Source organism: Zosterops lateralis, assembly GCF_965231275.1.
Source record: "Zosterops lateralis genome assembly, chromosome: 1".
NCBI classification, from domain to species: domain Eukaryota; kingdom Metazoa; phylum Chordata; class Aves; order Passeriformes; family Zosteropidae; genus Zosterops; species Zosterops lateralis.
This window is the reverse complement of record NC_139762.1, coordinates 24,917,273-24,936,730: the sequence shown is the minus strand read 5'-3', so window position 1 is coordinate 24,936,730 and position 19,458 is coordinate 24,917,273. Positions and strand designations below refer to the sequence as shown.

Here is a 19,458-nt window from a genome sequence, read left to right as displayed (position 1 = left end):
ATGTTCCTTAACCTTTATTCTACTCAAAGATAATTCAGAAAACTAGTCTATGATTCCTTAAGTTGTTCCATAAGCAAAACTGTAACAGTCAAAATTATATTTACTTAACTCAACAAGGCATTATGTGATAAGTCAATGTAGTAAAAGATGGTTAGGTAGACCAAAATTGGTTCATGAAATTCAGTTCAAGATTCAGAAAAATTTCAAGAAATAAAAATATTATCTTGGCAGCCATCTCCTGACAAGACATAATGTGGATCTGATTAAGGCTCAAGTTTTTCAGATAACTGGAACTGAGGTCTTCATCAAATGTCCAGAAAGAATTCCTAGCTACAAACTACCAAAGTTGGAAGAAATTCCAAACCACATTCTCATCTTCTCAATTCAGACACCGCTTCATGTTCTCCTGCCCTAATTTTCATACTTCATGGATTTTAGGCAGAAAGTATCAGACTTTTCAAATTACTCTGGATGACAGAGTTGAATGACAGCTCCCAAAGAAGAGGACAACAGATCAAGACCACGAAAGTAAGGGCTTTCTAGAGCATGGAAGGCTGTACTTCTCATATCTTCTCATTTTTTACACCCAGAAATAATGTAATGCTAGAAAACTAGAATTAAAAAGTCGTGAATCACCCAAACCAAAACATTTGTAAACTCAAGGCAACTGAAACAAAAAAATAGAAAGATAAGTCTTGATGTTGTTATAGCCATATATCATATCTGAGTTTAGAGAATGCCTGTCCATGACAACATATGACTGGCCTCAGATATGACAATAGAGCTGACTGAAATATAATTAGATCCTGCCAATGAACAAGCTGTGAAAATATGACTCAAAATATCTAAGTATCTTACTTGATGCAAGACAGAATTGCATATTGAAAAGAATATTTCGTAGTAGTACATGATAAATCTTCTTAAGCAACAGCATAGAAAAAGAAGACATAATTTAGCTACAAAGTATGGTCTTACAAGGTATTCCTCCTCAAGAATTTCTCTTGCCAGGAGACAAGAGGCAGTCTAAAAAACTACTGAAATTCTACACTAAACGTTGTTCATCTTTATGTGGCTTCTCTGCTGCAGAACTACCGTTTTCCACAAACACTGTGGAAGCAAAGACTTCTCTATCCTCTCCCCTTCTCCAGGGTTCAGAACCTTATTCTCATCAGGAAACATACTCTACTGTCAACCTCAGTGCACGAACATTATGTAGTTCCTTTGCAATGTGTTTACCCAACAATAATGAATGTCATTAGAATCATCCACTGCACATATAATAGTCTCACCTGTGGTATGTTTTGAAATAGTTAACGCTTTGTTTTCTGATAGATTCTTGCAAAACTTCAGACTTACTGCCACAAAATTCCTCTCCAACCTGCATCAGCCTAGAGTAATAAAACAAAGTTTAGACATATTTATTGATTTCTTAATACTGCTGTTCCAACTCTGAGTGTAGACGTATCTCCACAAACGCAGAGCACCAATGTTACACTGCAATGTTAAGGTTGCATTCCACAAAAGTCATGTCTCATTTTCCTTCAAATCCTATCATTGTGTGCCACATACATAGAGACAAAGACCCATAAGCAAAAGAAATGTATTTTTGAGAGCACACTACACAGGGCAAGCTGTTAGTTCACAGTCTCAATCTGTCATTTTATTACCAAAACAGAAGGATATAATATTGTACAGATTGGCAGTAACACAATATTTTTCTGCTTAACTCAGGCTCCCTTTAAAAGCTCTTAGAAAAAAAATTGCTAGACTTGCACATCCCATATCTTAAAAAGAGACAATACTGAAATCATATCCCACTTAAGCATCAAAGCAGTTCATGCTACCTCTCCTAAATACATTCTCATAAACTCTCACATATAGAACAATTGCTGTTCAAGCTATCAGCACATTTGAATGGAATTTGCATCAAAATGCAAATATCAGCCTTAATCAACAGTGCTTTCTATCAGAGCTCATTTGTGGACATGTACTAAAAGGTCTTACAACACACCAGCATACCTGCTGATAACATCAAGTACAAATATGAAGTCATCGTATTTGAAGTTAGACAGATCTGTTCCCAGAAGATACGTTTTCACTTTCAATTGAACATCCTACAAAACACAAACAAGTTTTTGTATACTTAATACACTGAAGACAAAAAGTGAAGGCTTGGATGCCTGGTTCATTAACACTTGTTGGTTGCTTGCACTTATAAATTCTTTTTTTGAGACTTAGAATAGAATTCCATTTTCTGTAATATCGGTAATTTCTCTAAAATAATTTTAAAATTATAATTTTATAATCAGTTTCTTTAGCATTTTATAACACAGATAGAGTCATTCCTAGATGCTTTATTGTCAACACAAAAACAGAACTCAGCTTTTTCATCATACATGTTGGGTGACATTGCACACCAAACTCATCCAGCAATCACACCAGGAATACCATGAAACCAGTCAGGTTCACAAGGCTCCAGGCTCTCCGTAGTTATGGTTACGCCAGAAATATAAAGCAGTATAGAGAGAAAAGCACACAAGAAGAAAATAAATTTTGTGGCAGCACACAGGTTGAAGGAAACGGGATCAGACTAGAAGTCCTGTTACTATGTTTTGGTATCTTGACTGAGTTTGGAAGCATTGGAACCACTGACTCATAGAAATTATATTTTCATGGTCTTGATATATTCAAATCAAAACAAATCACTTAAAAAACACACCTGGAGACATTTCTTTAAGAACATTAGTATAAATATAACTATAATTAATATTGGAGAGGTGGAAGGGGGGGAATAAAATTCAAAACCCATACCTGCCATATTCGTGAAAGCCCATGCTCTAATTTCTTTTTTACATAGTTGCGGTCAAAACTGCTCTCTTCAGTTCCAATCACATTGTTGCCATCTGAAACTTCAAGTTAAAGGCATTGCAAATATTTCCAAAAGCTTTTAAAATTATCCTGTACAGAATCTTACTTCCTCAGCTATTTCCATATTATTGATTATGCAAACTCCAGAAGAGCTGTTTTGCTCTAAACTTTTGAACAGAAATGAATAATGCACATAAAAGCATATAAGCATTATATGCAAATGCAGACCAGAAGAGTTTCATCACCTGCACACCAAATACCTGTCCCAGTAGTGTTCCTTAGGTAGTAATGTACTGCAAGGATCACAGTGAGAACTAATTCTGACTGACTCTTGCATTACTAGGCTTCACAGCTTTTTCCATAAAAACTACTGGCTTAGTTTCACCTTCCTTAGAGAAAAGAGAAATTTTTCATGTCTAATTTTGTTGTCTACTGAAGAAGAGTCCAGAAACATAAACAACCTACATCTGTCCTCCAGTTGTCAGCATCAAGAAATTCTTATCAACAAAGTGAGTGCTCTTTCCTTGTCATGCCTTGCCCTGAATCCAGACCTTGCAGTCTATATTAATATCATGTAAATACTGTGAGCACCTTACTAAAAAAGAGGCATGTAAGAAATGGGACACTGGATACAAGATTTTTATCAGCCTTTTCAGATGTGTGCAGAACAGACCCTGCAGCATTGCCTGGACTACCACATATTTAAGAGAACAAAAGAAAAACATCCACTAAACAGGAATTGTTATGACTTTGTATCAGACACTGACAATTCTGTTAAACCAAAATAACAATAGAGCACAGTAGTCTAACCATGTTTTGATTGTATCTTCTTCAGATCATCCAGTGCTCACTGTTAAGTGAGCAGAGTTTCCTTCTGTAACGATCACCAATTATAAATAGCACTTAGCACTGCCTCATTTTCCCAGTCCTAGACCAGAGTCTTTTAAAGTGTAAGAGTGTCATATACATTGTCCTTCTCCTCATCAACCATCTGGTTTCTGATTTGAACCTTTCCAGAGTATGTTCCACAGAAAAAGAACTATTGTCTATTATAAGACTGTTTATAGAAGTTTAACAGGAACAACAAAAGTATGCTATCTTCTACATTGTATCTCCATTTAAATTCAAAAAACAGACATGGGGAATATGAATACTGAGAAGGATGCTGGGCTTGATTTCTTTCAGATGGAGCCATAAGGTGTGGCTGGACATGTTATTAAATTATGAACTTTATTGAACACTGAGAAAGCTTTATCTGTAAATGAGGGATTACAGTAGTGAACATACAAACACTACCAAGAACAACTGGCAAGCCAGTTGAGTTAAAATGTCTGCCCACAAGGCTGGAATACAAGAACACAGAACCAGCATAATAAACAGCCAGAATGTAAAAGTTCCAATACTGGGAATTGTATAGCTCCTCATCAAAATTAAAAACATAATAAAATACAATCCATATTTTGGGTTTATATTAGGGATATTAATTTTTCAAGGCTGCAAATCTGTGTTCAATTTTTTCCTGTGTTAAGGCATTGAGACAGCTTTTGCAGGTTTACTGAGAATTTACCTTAATAACTCAAAATGAGATGATAAAAGACTGTTTTATGTGCAAACAAGACCTATAAGCATAATTCCATACTATATCTATCTACTGTTGCAGGGTATGCAAAAAAAATTCCTCATGAAAGAAAAATCATAAAACAAATATTACCCACTGCCTACATAAATCATAATTTAGTAACTGTACCTAAATATGCCCATCTTCTGAAAGCAATAATTCTGACAAATGCATTTTCCTGATCTGCCATGGAAGACTAAATGAAACATAAATAGAAAGAATCTAATAATCTGATTTCTACGAACAGAAAATCTCTAAGTGGATTTAACCTTTCCCGGATTATCAAGGAAACAAAACCAGCAATCTTAGCCACAGCACATTCTCCGTGTGTTTCTGCAACCTCCTCTCTTCTGCAGACTGAAGCCAACGCTAAATCAGTCAGTGTCTTTGTCCTGTTCTCTAGATTAAGACCATAGTCCCTGTACTCACAAACTGCCATTCATGAAGGAATGGCCAGACCAACACTTCAATATAGATGTTATTGTTCTCTAAAAAAATCAGTGGAATATTCTCTCTCTGTCAGTCTCCCAATGGTCCTGGTTTATGGCCAGTCACGCTAAGAGGTCTTGTTTCCAGTCTTTTAATGAAGCTGCACTGCAGCTAATTTCACATATGCAAACATGTTAATTTAGGATAACTTCCCTGAAAATCAAGGACTGCACAAGTGCTTACACATTTTGCATTGAGGAATTTGGAACAGGTAGAGAATACATAAATATTCATAAATCCACATAAAAATAAGGATCAAAACCTCCCAGGAGTTATTATTCTAGATGCCTGATTTAAATACAGTAATTCTTCACGTTTTTCAGTATTTCTCAAAATTCAAAAAGGCAGCTTTCAGTCATAACAAAAGGATTTTGTTTAATCCTTGCATAGTAGAGGAAAGGAAAAAAAAAAGGACTCAATCAAATCTCTGTCTTCTAGCTTCACTCTTTGAATACTAAGCAGGTCTTGCACAGAATTTACAGTACTATAAAGGAAACACTTTGAATTTACATCCTACATAATTTTTTTCTTGCTTTTCTTTGAATCTTTTATAGATACTAGAGATGTTATCAATTTTTACCCCTAGGGTTACACTTATAAAATAAGGAGTTTCAATGCTACAGTGACCATTTTACCACTCACTTTCAAGTTTTTTGTTAAATCACTGTCTCATGAATACATGTAAATTACATCAACATATAAGTAAATTTCATGGTATGTGAAAATCGACCTGAACCAGCAAGCCCTCACACAAACCAGTGTGACTTTGAGGTTCACTTTGCTTTCAGCAAGGAGGGCAAAAATTATCTGCATAGGTCCCTTTAAAACTCATTTTCTGTTTGATTCTTTACTAAAAAACATAAGCGATGCTCTGACCACAATAAACAATGTAATGGAAAATTTTCCAGTAAGTAGTTTATTTTGTGGGATGAAACCCCGTATAAGAGCAATTTGCCGTCTACTGTACAAACAACAAAATCATAGATTAAGTAGCAGCTCATTAAATATGACATAGAATTCATTTTATGTTATGTTGATAATTTTAGTTCACTAATTTTATCTTCAGTTTGATTAAACAAGTTGTACATATTGTAGGAATTTTGGAATTAGGTTTGAAGTACCCAGCCTGGGCCCCACACCAAGGCCAACTGTGAAGCCTGTGGTGCAGCTAGAAATTAGATGTTAAGGTGTTAGTGAGAGATAGTGGATTTTTTAGAGGTTAATAAGTATAGTCATTAGTGTGAACACTTTAGCCACCTTAAGGAAAAATAAAACAATGTTTGTTTGCATTTTTCCCTGTGCTGTATGCCAATGAGAAGTAACTGTAATTGTAAACTATATCAAAGTGTATATAACCTGCCATTTTAGACGAAATAAATGGAGAACGTAGCATTAATCATAGTGATTGGATTTGTGTTTGCTCCCGCCCAGCTTCCCAATTATTTTAAGGGTCCTCTCACTTTACATATACATGCTTAATTCTATCTTTCCAAGGACTTCTTTTGGATAAGTTTCACAACTAAAATACAAAGAGCTTTATAAACAATGTCTTTCAAGTCCAGCTTCTCACTTTTACAGTTGTACTTGTGCCCTAAGATCAAGAGTCCCTTGACACATTTAAGGTACTTTCTAAGAGTGCTGAGATTAACCAGGACAATACTGGGACAGCCCTGAGTTGCCAAAATTATAAAAGCCAGACACAGTGGTACAGCTACTGCTCCAGTCTATGGGGCTTATTTGAGGAACAACTTTAGCATAATCTCCAGAACTGTCTCCCTGGTTCCCTCTGACATACATGCCCATTCTACAGGAATGTTACTCTGACTTTCCCACATATCGCAGCTATTAAATCAGTAATATAAAATGAGAATTCCATGTACAATTTTAATAATTACTGTAGAATAAGCAATGAGTTTTAGCAAAAAAAAAAAAACCAGTAGATATTTATAGCCCCCTGAAATTAAACTGTACTTGTAAAACTCCCTTCTGTGTGCTTTATCATCGCTGAGGTATTTGAAAAAGTGATTCAGTAGATCACTACATTTCAGTTGCACATTATAGCTAAGCCATATCTCCAGAAAATTAAAAATGGAGTGACAGAAGGTTAGTAGTAAACATACCAAAACACTCTGGCATGCATTTAAAAGCAGTGCATTTAAAATTATGCATCTGACTGTATATATCATTTTATTAGGCTTAATGGCTCCAGCAGAAGTCTTTAGACTGTAGATTATTTTCTTTCCTCAGGATATCACAGGTAATGACACTAAGGGAAACTAGTTTCATAAGTGCATATGTGGCTGAGTTAGGAGTCTATTGTGATCATTGTTCCATGAAGTAAGTTCTTTATGGTACCTGCTTGATTTTACATCTGTAAAAACCACAGCAAAATGGACACAAGAGAAAAAAAAAAAAAACGTATCTATTTAAACTGTCAATGTAAGTATTATTGAGAATGGGCAATTCAATCAAAACTTTAGAATCTTTCTTCACATAGCGCATTACAAAAGCTAATATTTCACGTCTGAATTTTACATCCGATATAGCTATAAAAACTTTCATCTCAAGCAATGGCTTCAATGCAAAAAACAGCTCCAGCAATCCAAACTATTTTTTTTAACTAAAAAATAAATTTGTTTGTTTGTTTTTTTAAGATTCCACACAATAGGGAAAGGACATTTCCCCTAAGCACTGTTTAAATAAAATTATTTATATCTGCAATACTGGCACATACAAATATTCATTAAAAAAATTAATCTTATACTGAAGAGCAAAAAAATCCAGTGAGTGATTTAGTCATTAATGCACACTATCAGCAAAAATGCTGAAGGCACTCAATCAAGACTACAAAGATACCAACATATAAATTAATAACTTGAGCCCAAGAAAAGTTATTTCCAAATATCAGAAGTTTCGTTTCCCCAAGTTTCTTACCAGAAGACACAACAGCTGCCTCATCTTGGTCGTGGTTCTCATGCCACTGCATGGTTCGGTAGTAACTGAGCATGACTTCCCAGAGGGCTTTGCAGAGATCAGCGAGGCATGGAATGTAGCTGTCTGACGTAATATGCTACAGAACAACAAAATAGCATTGTGAAACTTCAAAACTGTGTTCAGTTTTTGCTGCAGCAACACAAACCTTACCAAACTTCATACAGCTGAGCTGAGATACATCAGTTTCATTTTCAAATGTATTTTAAGAAGTGACAGATTCTTGATTTTGGTCAACTAATGAAATGCTGTTCAATAGTACAAAGTTTTTTTGTTAGCATCTTTTTTTTTCATTTTCTCAATTGGCCTGTATATTAACTACCTCTTACATTTATTTTACAGTGATACAGATAGAGAGGTAAGGCCATCTCACTATCAGAGGGATGCAGCCACCCATGTGTCAGTTCAACAACACAGACTTTTGTACTTCAGTGCTACAGAGAAGTCTTCCTGGTGAATACCCCACTGGGTTGGATGATCTTTAAAGAAGTAGTTTAAAAACAAACAAACTTGCTGATTCAGCAATTTTCTCTACTAACTTATGAGGAAATGTTACTCTTACTGTATTTTGGGGCTTTTATTATTCAAAATCTAAAGCTTGCTTGTGCAAATCACTATACTTGAAGACATATGGACTTTCAGGTGGACAGGAAGAAAGGATGATTTACTAAATACAAAGATAATTCAATTTAAGCTAAGGAAACAATTGAATTTGAGTTTATACTAGAATAAAGAACATCAAAACTTGACACTGAAGCAGCCAAGCTTTGCCCTGCTCCAGCAATATTCAAAAAGAGGAAATACATAAAAGCATAGCATATTGCTAAGAAAAGGAACACTCAACAATGAAACAGTAACTCTGAGTGCACAGGCACTAACTCTCATAAATGCTTAAGAATTTCTGAAAACATTATTCTTTTTTAAAAGATTCACATTATTATAATATCCAGTATCTGACTTCCAAAAAGATGCAAACAAAACAAAGAAAAAAGCCCTTATAGTCCCCCACTACCCATATAGAGTGGAAATAAGAGAGATGAGTTCATTTTGACAGATTTTTAGAAACACGCAGCAGAATATCTGCCTCAAAAGGAATACTTCAATTTTATATAAGTTCTCTTGCTTAATTAAAGTAAGTACTCCAGAACCCTTTACATGTTAAGGGCATCCTGGCTTAACGGCATAGGCAGCCTGAAGATGGTTCTCACTTGAACTAAACAAAGAGAAAGAAGGGTCGTATTTCATTCTTAAACAATTTATTCCCCAACAACTGAATTCATGAGATGAAAATTTGCTGGTTTTTCTACAGGAAGTTAGAAATCGAGTTGCTATGACAGTTTATCTTATTCAGCACCTTGGCTTCACAAACATTACATTACAACAGGTAACAACGAACACTGAACAGCATGGTTTGTAAGAGACCAAAATGTCCCATCCGCAGCCTGTCCTTTACATATCTAATGGTTACCAAGATAGTCATGAAAAATTTAAAAGTAAATTTCAATGCAATTGCAGCAATATCCATAGTACAATTAAGTCCCAAATTCTGAGTACTTTCCTATATAAAAAATGCTAGTTATTACAGGGTCACATTAATTTAAGCATCATCTCATTAAGGCTTTGCATAAGTAAAAACTAATAGATATAATGAGGTAATAGTTTTGTAACCATGCAGTTAAAGCCACCCTCTGTGTATTACAAAATGTGGTATTTCCAAGTACCTGAAAAATCCCTCCACACACTCAAGTATAAGGATAAACAGCAACACAGAACCTGTACTTTAGAACTGGTCAGAAGCAGCTCAGTAGTAGTTTGTAAGTGTAAATAAATAGGCTTAGTATCATTAGTATTAGCAAGGCATGAGAAATAAATTGAAGGACTGTCAGAGTCTGTCCGAGGATGTGTTATGCCTCACAACTGTCTCCGATGGTTGAAGACCAAGACCCCCGGAGAGACTGGGGAGAGCCCCTGGCCTGGCTGAGGTGGGGCGCCTGCCGAGGACTGATACGCATCTCCACGAGAACGGAATGCAAGAACAATAGCAGCTCGTTACACTGGACTGAGCTGACTATACTGGCCGTGCTAGAAGGGTACAGCTTGCCGCTTGTTCCTGAGCACCCAACTTTGACGCAGGTGCCTGCACTGGCCCAGTGCCCTCTTTGGCTCCGTTCCACTTGCCCTGGTCCTTTTCCTGACCACCCTATAAAGACTCTGCGGATCCCGTGCACCCTTTGTGATCACCCCACTGGAGAAGATCGCGTCTATGGGCATCTCTACGTCTTGAGGACCTCCGACTCTCCACGTGGTAGCTATAATCCCCCTTCCCCTCTTTCTCTATCTTTCTCACTATTCTCTATTTTCTCTCCCTACTATCGCATTGTGGGCACTAAATAAAAGTGCATTTTTTGTTTAAGCAAACTGGTTTGTCCCCTGTTGTGTCTTTTGCGCTTTGAGATCTCCAAAACGAACCATCAGGTTCCCCGCATATGTTTGCGGACCCTGACAAGGACATACAGAAGTATAAAGCAAAAATAAAAGTAATAATAATAAAAAAAAGAACTCTGAAAGCTTATAGCAGAAAGATGAAAGGACTGCAGCCTGGAGAACAAAGATCAGGGTTTGCTGGCTTTCTGCAGCTAGAATTCATCTCAGTGAAGTGGAAATACCAACTATCCAGAAACTTACTCATTATGTTCATGAATACTTAGTTCAATTATTCCCAATAAATTTATTCTGCTTATCACACTTTCATTTATATGAAGGCTCTTAGATTATGTAAGCTTTTAAAGGCAAAGAGGCACCTCTTTAAAATGAAATGGTTTACAATGCAGAGGCGTTGCTTACTAGTGGCAGCTACATGATCTCAAGAGATAACAGAAGTGAAAGAACAACAAGAAAAAAAGGATCAGAATATGAACTTCAATGTCCTTGTGACTGTATTTTAATTTAATAAATTGCAACTGATGGGGTGGGTCCTTAAGTCGAGGGCTTAGTCTGTGACTGAAACAAACATCCTAAACAACATTCAAGACAGAAACATAATTTCAAATTGTAATTCAACATTACAACTACTAAAAATATCTCACATTCTTCTTCCCCATCACTGAAGTTTTAGAAAATTTCTCAGGGTATAACTGTAAAATCCCAAGTGAAAAAAACTAAAAGAGTGAACTAAAAATGCTATTCAAACTACATTAATTCACTCTAACAACATTACAAAATATGCAAGAAATTGCACTTAAAATTTGTAGTGGAAGAAAATACATACATATTCCCAGCCCATGATCTGCCTATCATCAGGCTTTCACATCTCAGTATTTTAGCTGTCCTTTATCCTGGTACCGAAAGTGTAAAATTAAATGTGAGAATGAAAAGTGAATTATACAAAGTCAGGAATAATGGGAAGACTCCAATTAAATTAGAATCTTTACAAGAATTCTTACTGAAATGCAGTATCAGAGAAATTGTGAACACTACCTAAATACACTGGAATAAAGTTCAAAGATAATAGTTATTCCAATAACTACCATATCATACTGAAGACACACACATTTTAAAATTTTGGTCTTTATTGATTAGATGGAGCGCACAATACCTCCAAGGAGCTAAGATTTAATGTAATCAAAATCAACATTAAGTTAGGAGTAACAAATATCTCAAATAGTCATAAGTTGTATTAAGAAAAGTGTTAAGAAACTAGAGTAGCTACAGGGTTAACAACTGAATCCCTACTGAATAAAAGGTACACCTACAACAGTGAAAAAATTCAGTTTAAAAACCAAACATATATGCAAGCATTACATACTGTACAGAGGTCTTTGTACTGTAACTTCTGAAACTTGGTATCTGTGTTTCCTGCACACAGCTCCACATATCCAAGGACTACTTGAAACACGGTGTTGTGAATGGCTTGGGTGAAGTGCATATGTAACTGGTCCATTGCTGTCTGAAAGAAATGGAGTAAAATATAATCAAATAGCAAAAGTCAATTTGTCATATGCCATCGTCTTTTAGCCATCATTTTTTAACACATCTTTTTCAGTACTGAACACTTGTAAGCATGTCCTCCAATGTCAGTCTCAAAAATACTAACACAGATCTTGGCAATATTACAATACAGTCACATAAAAGAGTTCAGGTATTGCAAGTAAAATCAGTTTACTCTATCATCTTCCCTTTATAATTTACATTTTTCGTACACTGTCACTAGTAGAAATTAATATAATATAGCTGATCATAGAATTTACTCATTTATTTACCCTCCTAATCATTGATAATGTGTGGAAAAGAAATTGAGATTCATGCTCTTCCTCCCAGAGGAAACGCTGCCAACTAAACCAAAAATATTTCCTTTGCAATCATTAAAATTAAAAGCACAATTACAAAGTCTTCAACCACTTGCCAGAGTGAAGAAGCCAAAGTACAATTAAGCATTACAGAAAGGCATGCACATCATATAAGTAAGTTTCCTGTAAAACTCCTCTCTTTGGTGGAAAAAAAAGGCATTTGTTAAAAAAAAAAATACTACCTTTTCCAGGAAAAAATAACATGTAATAAGGACTAATGACTGCATAACATATTAGTTTTGCCATAATCATGTCTGAGTTTCAGGTCAGGATGTTTCCCAAATGTCCTGTTGTTAATAAATTGTATGCAACATTAGTCCATTTCAGAAACTGAATTTTCTCATTGTTTTCACATACATGTAATCAGCAGATTTGAAAGTGTTCAGTTTCACTACCTCCTATTTGACATTTTTAGCTACTAACAAGAGCTAAGAACTCAATCACTCCATAAGAAATGAAGAAGCAATTCTGCTTAAATCTTATTGAAAAGAGCCCATCTTCTATAGCTAGTCCTAACTTCAATTAGCCAAAGAAAACAAAATGACAAATGAAATAATAAAAAGTACTGAGGATACTGAAGGATCTTGACTTTTTGTTTACTGAGAAGAGGTCAATATGGGAAAGACTTGAATAACAATGCAACTAAATTATTTTCAGGACAAGTTCAAAATACGTACTTTACTAGTAATAAAAAGAATGTCAAAACGAAGTCACTCTATAATGGAACAAAGCAAGCAAAACCATGCAGTAACAAGTAACACTTTTGTTTTGCCAGAAACTTCATTCCTCTCCAACAAATATCTGCCTTTCTTAACATGTCATGCACTTGACATGCAGTGAATGCATTGTACCTATTTTTGTTCAGTAAATAAGAAATTGAATACAGTGCACTGAAAAAAGAAAAAGTCTAATTAATCTTCTCCCCTGATTTTAATTTGCAGTCTTTAGGCATTCCAATAGTTCTGCACATTAACAAAGTATGGGGAGATAAATCCATTTTTATCCTATTGCAGAGCTACACTGTTATTACAGTCAAGCCAGGAAAAAAAAGAGCCCAACTTTGCTAGAAAGGTTCTAATTAGAAAGAAGCAAAATAAACAAACAAAAATTTAAAACAAACCCAAGAAAGGCAATCTTATATCAGATATGCTCCTGAAATCCGCAAAAAGCATTAAAAAAGCCAAGCATAATAAGAAATTATTGGGGCTCTTATCCTGTCTTCATCACAGGACAGGTGCTTTGACATGATCTTTAGCAATTAAAGCTTTCCGAGGGAATCTCTTCCCTAAGTAAATCCATTTCTGTTACACTGGCACCACCATGTTCAGCCTGTATTATGAGCACTGATCACTGAAAAAACCTGCCTCAAAGACTTTCATGTCCCCTTATACCCTTTACTTCACAGGACCTTGGTATTAGGTCCCATACTTCATAACTTCTGAAGGAAACTGGTTACTTGCCTTCTCAGAGAACCAACATGAAGCCTCAAGGCAGTGCACCAAACAGAAGACAACTCCATCCTATGGGATGAGAACTCCATCCCATGGGATCCTTCTGTTATATACACAGCAAATGCTCTAGGCACATACAGATGCAACTTTCAGGACATGTCCACAGTGAGTGTTTTACATGCCATGGGATGTATTTTACCACAAAAATCTATCTCCTCACATGGTCCATTCCCATCATGTTAACAGTACAACATAAAGTGGAAATATTCAAGGCAGAGGTTGTGCACAAGCCAGAAAAACAGACCTAGCTATAAAAAATAGTATTCACATGACGAAATAGAAAGAATAGTGCAAACAGCAGTATAAACAAAGCTGAAATATGCAACTGTTACAGTTATAACCTGTCAAAAAAACTTACATGTTGCAGTAACACACAGCTTACCTTTAGCAAGCACTGTTAAATTACATAAGCATTATAAAAACCTCTGTACACATATATTTGGCAAGATCCATCAGCATTAGTGTGCTGGTTTGGGGTGGCATAGAGTTAATTTTCTTTACAGTAGCTGGTATGAGGCACGGGACTGTGGTTTTGATTTGTGCTGGCAACAGTGTTGAGGTTTTAGCCACTGAGCAGGGCTTACACAGTGTCAAGGCCTTTTGCGCTTCTCACCCCAATCCTCCAGAGTGAGCTGGGCGTGCACAAGGAGCTGGGAGGAGACACAGCCAGGACAGCTGACCCCAACTGATCAAAGGGATAATCCATGTGGTGTTATGCTTAGTAATAAAAGCTGGGGCAAGAAGACAGAACAGGGAGATGTCTGGAGTGATGAAGTTTGTCTTCACAAGTCACTGTTACACATGATGGAGTCCTGCTGTCATGGGGATGACTGAACACCTGCCTGCCCTCTGACTTTGCCATTGCACCAAAGAGGAGAAGTGAGCAGCTGCGTGGGATTTAGCTGCCACCTGGGATTAAACCACAACAATTAGGAAAATAAATTTCTACCACAGTAGTCAAAGCTTCAAGCTGTGACATGACTGTTCTTTGGGACTTCCTCAGAAGATAAATACTAACCTGTGTTTTTCCAAGCAGCCTATAAGCCTGCTGAACCTTTGTATAATGATTGATATCAAAATTCTTGCATATTTTGGAAAGCGCTACATCCAATTGTTCCTATAAAAATGAAAGAAAAAATGTGTTAAACACTAAACAAAAACAGGCCAACTAACACATTACTTAAACAACAGCAAGCATGGAAGGTATTTATTTAAACAGTGTGATAATTATGCTTGTAAAGTAACCAAGTGTCTCTGGACTGTTCTGAGGTGCTTAAGTGCTCTTGCAGCATAAGTACTTCAGTGTCAGCCAGAGTTCCACCACTCCCAAGAACAAACAAGAACACTGAAATCAAATTCAAAATGATATTTACTTTGAGAAGGCCAGAAACCTCAATATGGGAGAGCTGGGATTTCTAAGTTGGTCTACTTCTACCCCTAAGAAAAATCCAGACCTGGGGCTTTCAGCTCAATCAATTAAATTATAGACTTCTTAACCCTCTGAGAGCATCTCTTAAATGTAATTAACACTATCTGAATCAAAAGTTCATTGGCAAGACAGACCTTTATAGAATATTACATCAGCAAAACAATCAAGACCTGAGAGTCAAAAAAGAAAGCAGGTACACAAATACAGGTTCTGCCAGCAAGAGCTGTGCCTGAGCATACTAAACAGCTCTGCAACAAATGAAATTCACCTATTATGTAAACTAAGTGGAAAAAAAACCCCTTCAATAGGATCATGTATTTAATGACTAATAAAGCTTTCAAGAATTTGACTATGTAGCTTAATAACATAATTCTCATGTAGATGCTGTAATATATTCAGATATACAACCTAACTCTAGTTATTTTCAACCAACAATGCAAAAAATGAAAACAGAATGAATCAGTAACATATAATAACATACACAGTTAATAAATATTTTCTTTCCTTGCTAGATACTAAAACCATTTCAATTCTTATGATTTAATGATCTTGCAATACAGTCTTGCTCCTAAAAATAGAAACCACAGTAGATGGGTGTTTAGTCTGTTACGTACTATTACTTAATCCATTGGAAAATTTTCATTAATCACATCATTAGTCACAAAGTATTTTTGGTGTTGATCCTAGAGATTTAGTGGGAGCTGTTCGCTACACTTTCTTCCCTAAGCCAAATGGTAAAAGGACAGGTAACCTGAAGATTCAAAACTTCTCTAAAACATTACTCAGCAATTTGAATTTCAGACACAAAAAAAATTCCTTCACTTGTTTCTTGCAGAATAGCTGTACAAAGAGAATCTGGGATATCAAACTTCCCATGAATAGACATCTTAAACAGAGAACATTAATATTTTCTGTTACATTTTTCAATAGTTCCTGCCACTATAGCCATCTTGCATTTTATTTGCAACATAGTGTAAGATTTATATTAGAACCTAAATTTAAAAAAGGAAAAAGGAATAGACTTAAGTAGAGGCACTCAACTACTGAAAAGACTCATTACCGAAATTCTAACTAGTAGAATATTATTCTATATTAATTAGACCATGTATTTCTCAGCAACACTCCATGTACCCCAGGATGACTTATGTTTCTTTCATATGCACAGGCAGAACTCCAGCAGAAAATAAAATACTTTCACAGTAAGAAAGTAAAATATTTTATAAATTCACAAGTAGTAAATAAAAGTCTTAAACATGATTATTTAGCTAGCTGTGAATTGCTTTCACCAACCAATATGGCACACTTTATCATATTTTGGTAAGACCAGAATATGTTCTTCAAAGCTGTTACTGGAAGGAAGTAAAGATGTGTGTCTCCTTGTAAACAACATCAGTATTTGCTCACAAGGAAAAAATGAGAGCTCACTCTCACAAGGCCTGTGTTAGAGTGGGAAGGAAACAGTCATTCCATCAGCTCTTCTGAACTAGACATGCTCTAATAAAGCACTGTCAGAGAAAGACTAAAGGAACAAAAAAACCTTTGCATAAAAGCTGAAGTACAAAGACATAACTGAAGGAAATTGATAAAGTTTTAATTTTACAGGGAATTAAATAACAAGGTATAATAAACATGTGCTAGTCTAACTTTCTGAAGAGTATGTGACAACGAGTGTAGACAGCTGCTCAAATAGCTAATTCAGGTTCCTTTCAAACATTACATGTGTATGCATTACATGCATCACATTACACATTATACATACCTACATTGCTTGACTTCTTACAAAAAGCTTGCCAAGTTCCAGCCCAAAATTACCTAGTAGTGGAGTCAAATAATTCCTTTTTTTTCACCAGTTTCCAGGAAGACACTTAACATTTTATATTCCTTTGCTTTTGTGATACTACCTACCAACTTAAACCAACCTTGGTCTCATCCTTCACAGCTATTCAAGTTTTATTACCTACAGCTTAGCACCAGTCCTATCCAGCAGTTTCCAGTTTGCTGAGCTGTAAAGTTTCCTGTGAAACTGATCTCTTGTATAGCTTATCCAAACCCCCTGGCTTGTTATTAATTTACTTTTCATAACTCTTCAGAAGTACAATACTTCAAATGTTACATGACTTTTTAAATTTGATTGATCTATCACTTACAGTGAGCACAACTATTGGTCTGGGTCATCATATAAGAACATATTACAGAGCATTTAGGTTGATTACAGCACTAAAGTCTATATGAACAGCAATGGCTACAGCATCCAAAGAGAGTATTTGAAAGAAATGGACACATTCTATAACTGCTAACAACATTTTACTAGAAAGCTCTAGTACTTATTGCACATACTCAGAGGCTAAATATTAACATACACTAAACATCAGTATATTAATTCTTACCTCTATTTGTTCCAAGGTGTCTTGCAGTTTTGAATTTAACTCACTATTGATGAATGAAAAAAATGTTTAGAATGAAATTGCTGATTATATAAACTTTTCAGACCATTTCTTATTTCCAAAAACCCTGCTATTGAGCCAAAACATAGTAATTCATCATAAACCATTAAGCTGCTGTTGCTGTGTCAGACTAGCCCCATCACACCACTGCTACGTGGAAAGTCCCATGATTCTAGGCTTATAACACAGCAGTGTTAAGAGGGTTAAACGAGATTTCATCCTGCTAGGATTTAACCAATAATTCAAAGACATTCCCAACCACCAAGAAACTTGCTCTAAATGTTTTGGTTTGGCACTGTGGTCTACACCAGAACATACTCAGAAGGGTCAGGGCTTTTAAGTCTTTGCAAACTACAGGGATTTTCATTCGTTGCTCAGGAAACCCTTACAGAAATGCTATAGGAAAAAAAGAATTTAAGCTTTCTTAGAAAAAATTTTAAAGTTGATATAAAAAATTAACAAAAATAGCTACCATAAGAGAAACTATTTAGGACAAAGAAAAGCACCACTGCATCTTTGCAACCATCAGCTTAAAAAATTTCAGAACAGCAGCAAGAAAAAAAAGATTTAAAAAGAGACTACTATGTTTTTGTTTGGAAGGGTCAAAGCAACAAAGAAATAGGTAGGATATTCTCTTTTAGCAGAGAAAGTACAGTTTTCATTAAATAATCACTATATCTGATTTTAGACAACTTCCTTCCGTGCTGTGAATCTTCTCCTTAGGGGCCTACATTAATTATCAAAAGACAGATTCTAGCATCTCTGCTTAGACTCATCTCTTATCTCTTCTCTACGCTTAAATGATACACCCATCACCCTCCTTTTTTGTTTCCATTAGATAAATTGGGTACAACACCCTCCAAAGAAAAGTTTAAATAGAAAAAACAGGCAACAAAAAGAACTGCCATTAAACACTAAAGAGAGTGGCCTCTATTTCTTTATTGTTTCTTCACATGCAATTAACCTTCAAACAGAAGGACCTCCATAATAATCTGGTGTTACTACATCTCCTGCTGGAGTTTATGAGCATTTCCTGCTATTTTTTCTTAAAGCAATGGAAACATTAAGTCTTTCTAAGTTAGAAACTGTAGATATTGGATTAGTTTCAGTTCTGAAAGCAATTTCTTCATGTTAGTATGAAACTGTGCACTTGCTAATTTCATTGACAAGAATCATAGTACGTTATCCTACAGAAGTCATCTTGCTACAGGCAAATTAATTCCAGAATAAAAACTTGTCAAAAACTCAGCTCAGGTATGTCTAGGCAGGAGGTTGTAGCACAGTTATAATTCACTTTAAGTTGTTACTTTACCTGCCAACGTATTACAACAGTTAGAAAACAATTATTGATTATGTGCTGTTATGACCGTGAAGACTGGTTAGTCAAGGTAGGAGGTGGGAAACTATAGAGGATACTTATGCTTTTATACCTGCCTCAATTTTACTTTTCTAAGCTGAAAATTACTTTTGAGTTAAACTTTCTTTAGAGAATGAGAATCAATGATCACTATTTTATACCACTTACAAATAAAATCATACAGAAGCTGACATGTGCACAATGTCACCCTACCTTATACAACTGTAGTGCTTGAAAGTGCTGGCAGCTTTCTGGCATTCCAAACACAGCTGAATAGCTCCTGGATAATCCTCTTCCTTAGGATAAAATACAATTGAAAGCTCATCTGAAGCAACAGTGCAATACCCATTTTTGCTTGCGTGCTTATGTACACACATTAAGAATAAAATATTTTGCCTCTCCTCT

The 19,458-nt window shown here is 35.6% G+C and overlaps 1 protein-coding gene across 2 annotated transcripts in view; it reads right to left on the bottom strand.

The window, feature by feature from the left end:
- Positions 1-19,458, bottom strand: part of VPS50 (VPS50 subunit of EARP/GARPII complex) — a 74,096-nt gene that overhangs the window by 35,149 nt on the left and 19,489 nt on the right. Inside the window, exons 9-16 of one of the 2 annotated variants that reach the window (XM_083870272.1) lie at positions 19,267-19,349; positions 17,640-17,682; positions 14,842-14,940; positions 11,772-11,912; positions 7,910-8,045; positions 2,812-2,909; positions 2,020-2,114; positions 1,290-1,388 (exon numbers count right to left, since the gene is read on the bottom strand). In XM_083870272.1, coding sequence (XP_083726398.1) covers positions 1,290-1,388; positions 2,020-2,114; positions 2,812-2,909; positions 7,910-8,045; positions 11,772-11,912; positions 14,842-14,940; positions 17,640-17,682; positions 19,267-19,349 — 794 coding nt within the window. The remainder of the gene's footprint in view (positions 1-1,289; positions 1,389-2,019; positions 2,115-2,811; positions 2,910-7,909; positions 8,046-11,771; positions 11,913-14,841; positions 14,941-17,639; positions 17,683-19,266; positions 19,350-19,458) is intronic. The other variant, XM_083870273.1, reaches the window with a different exon arrangement.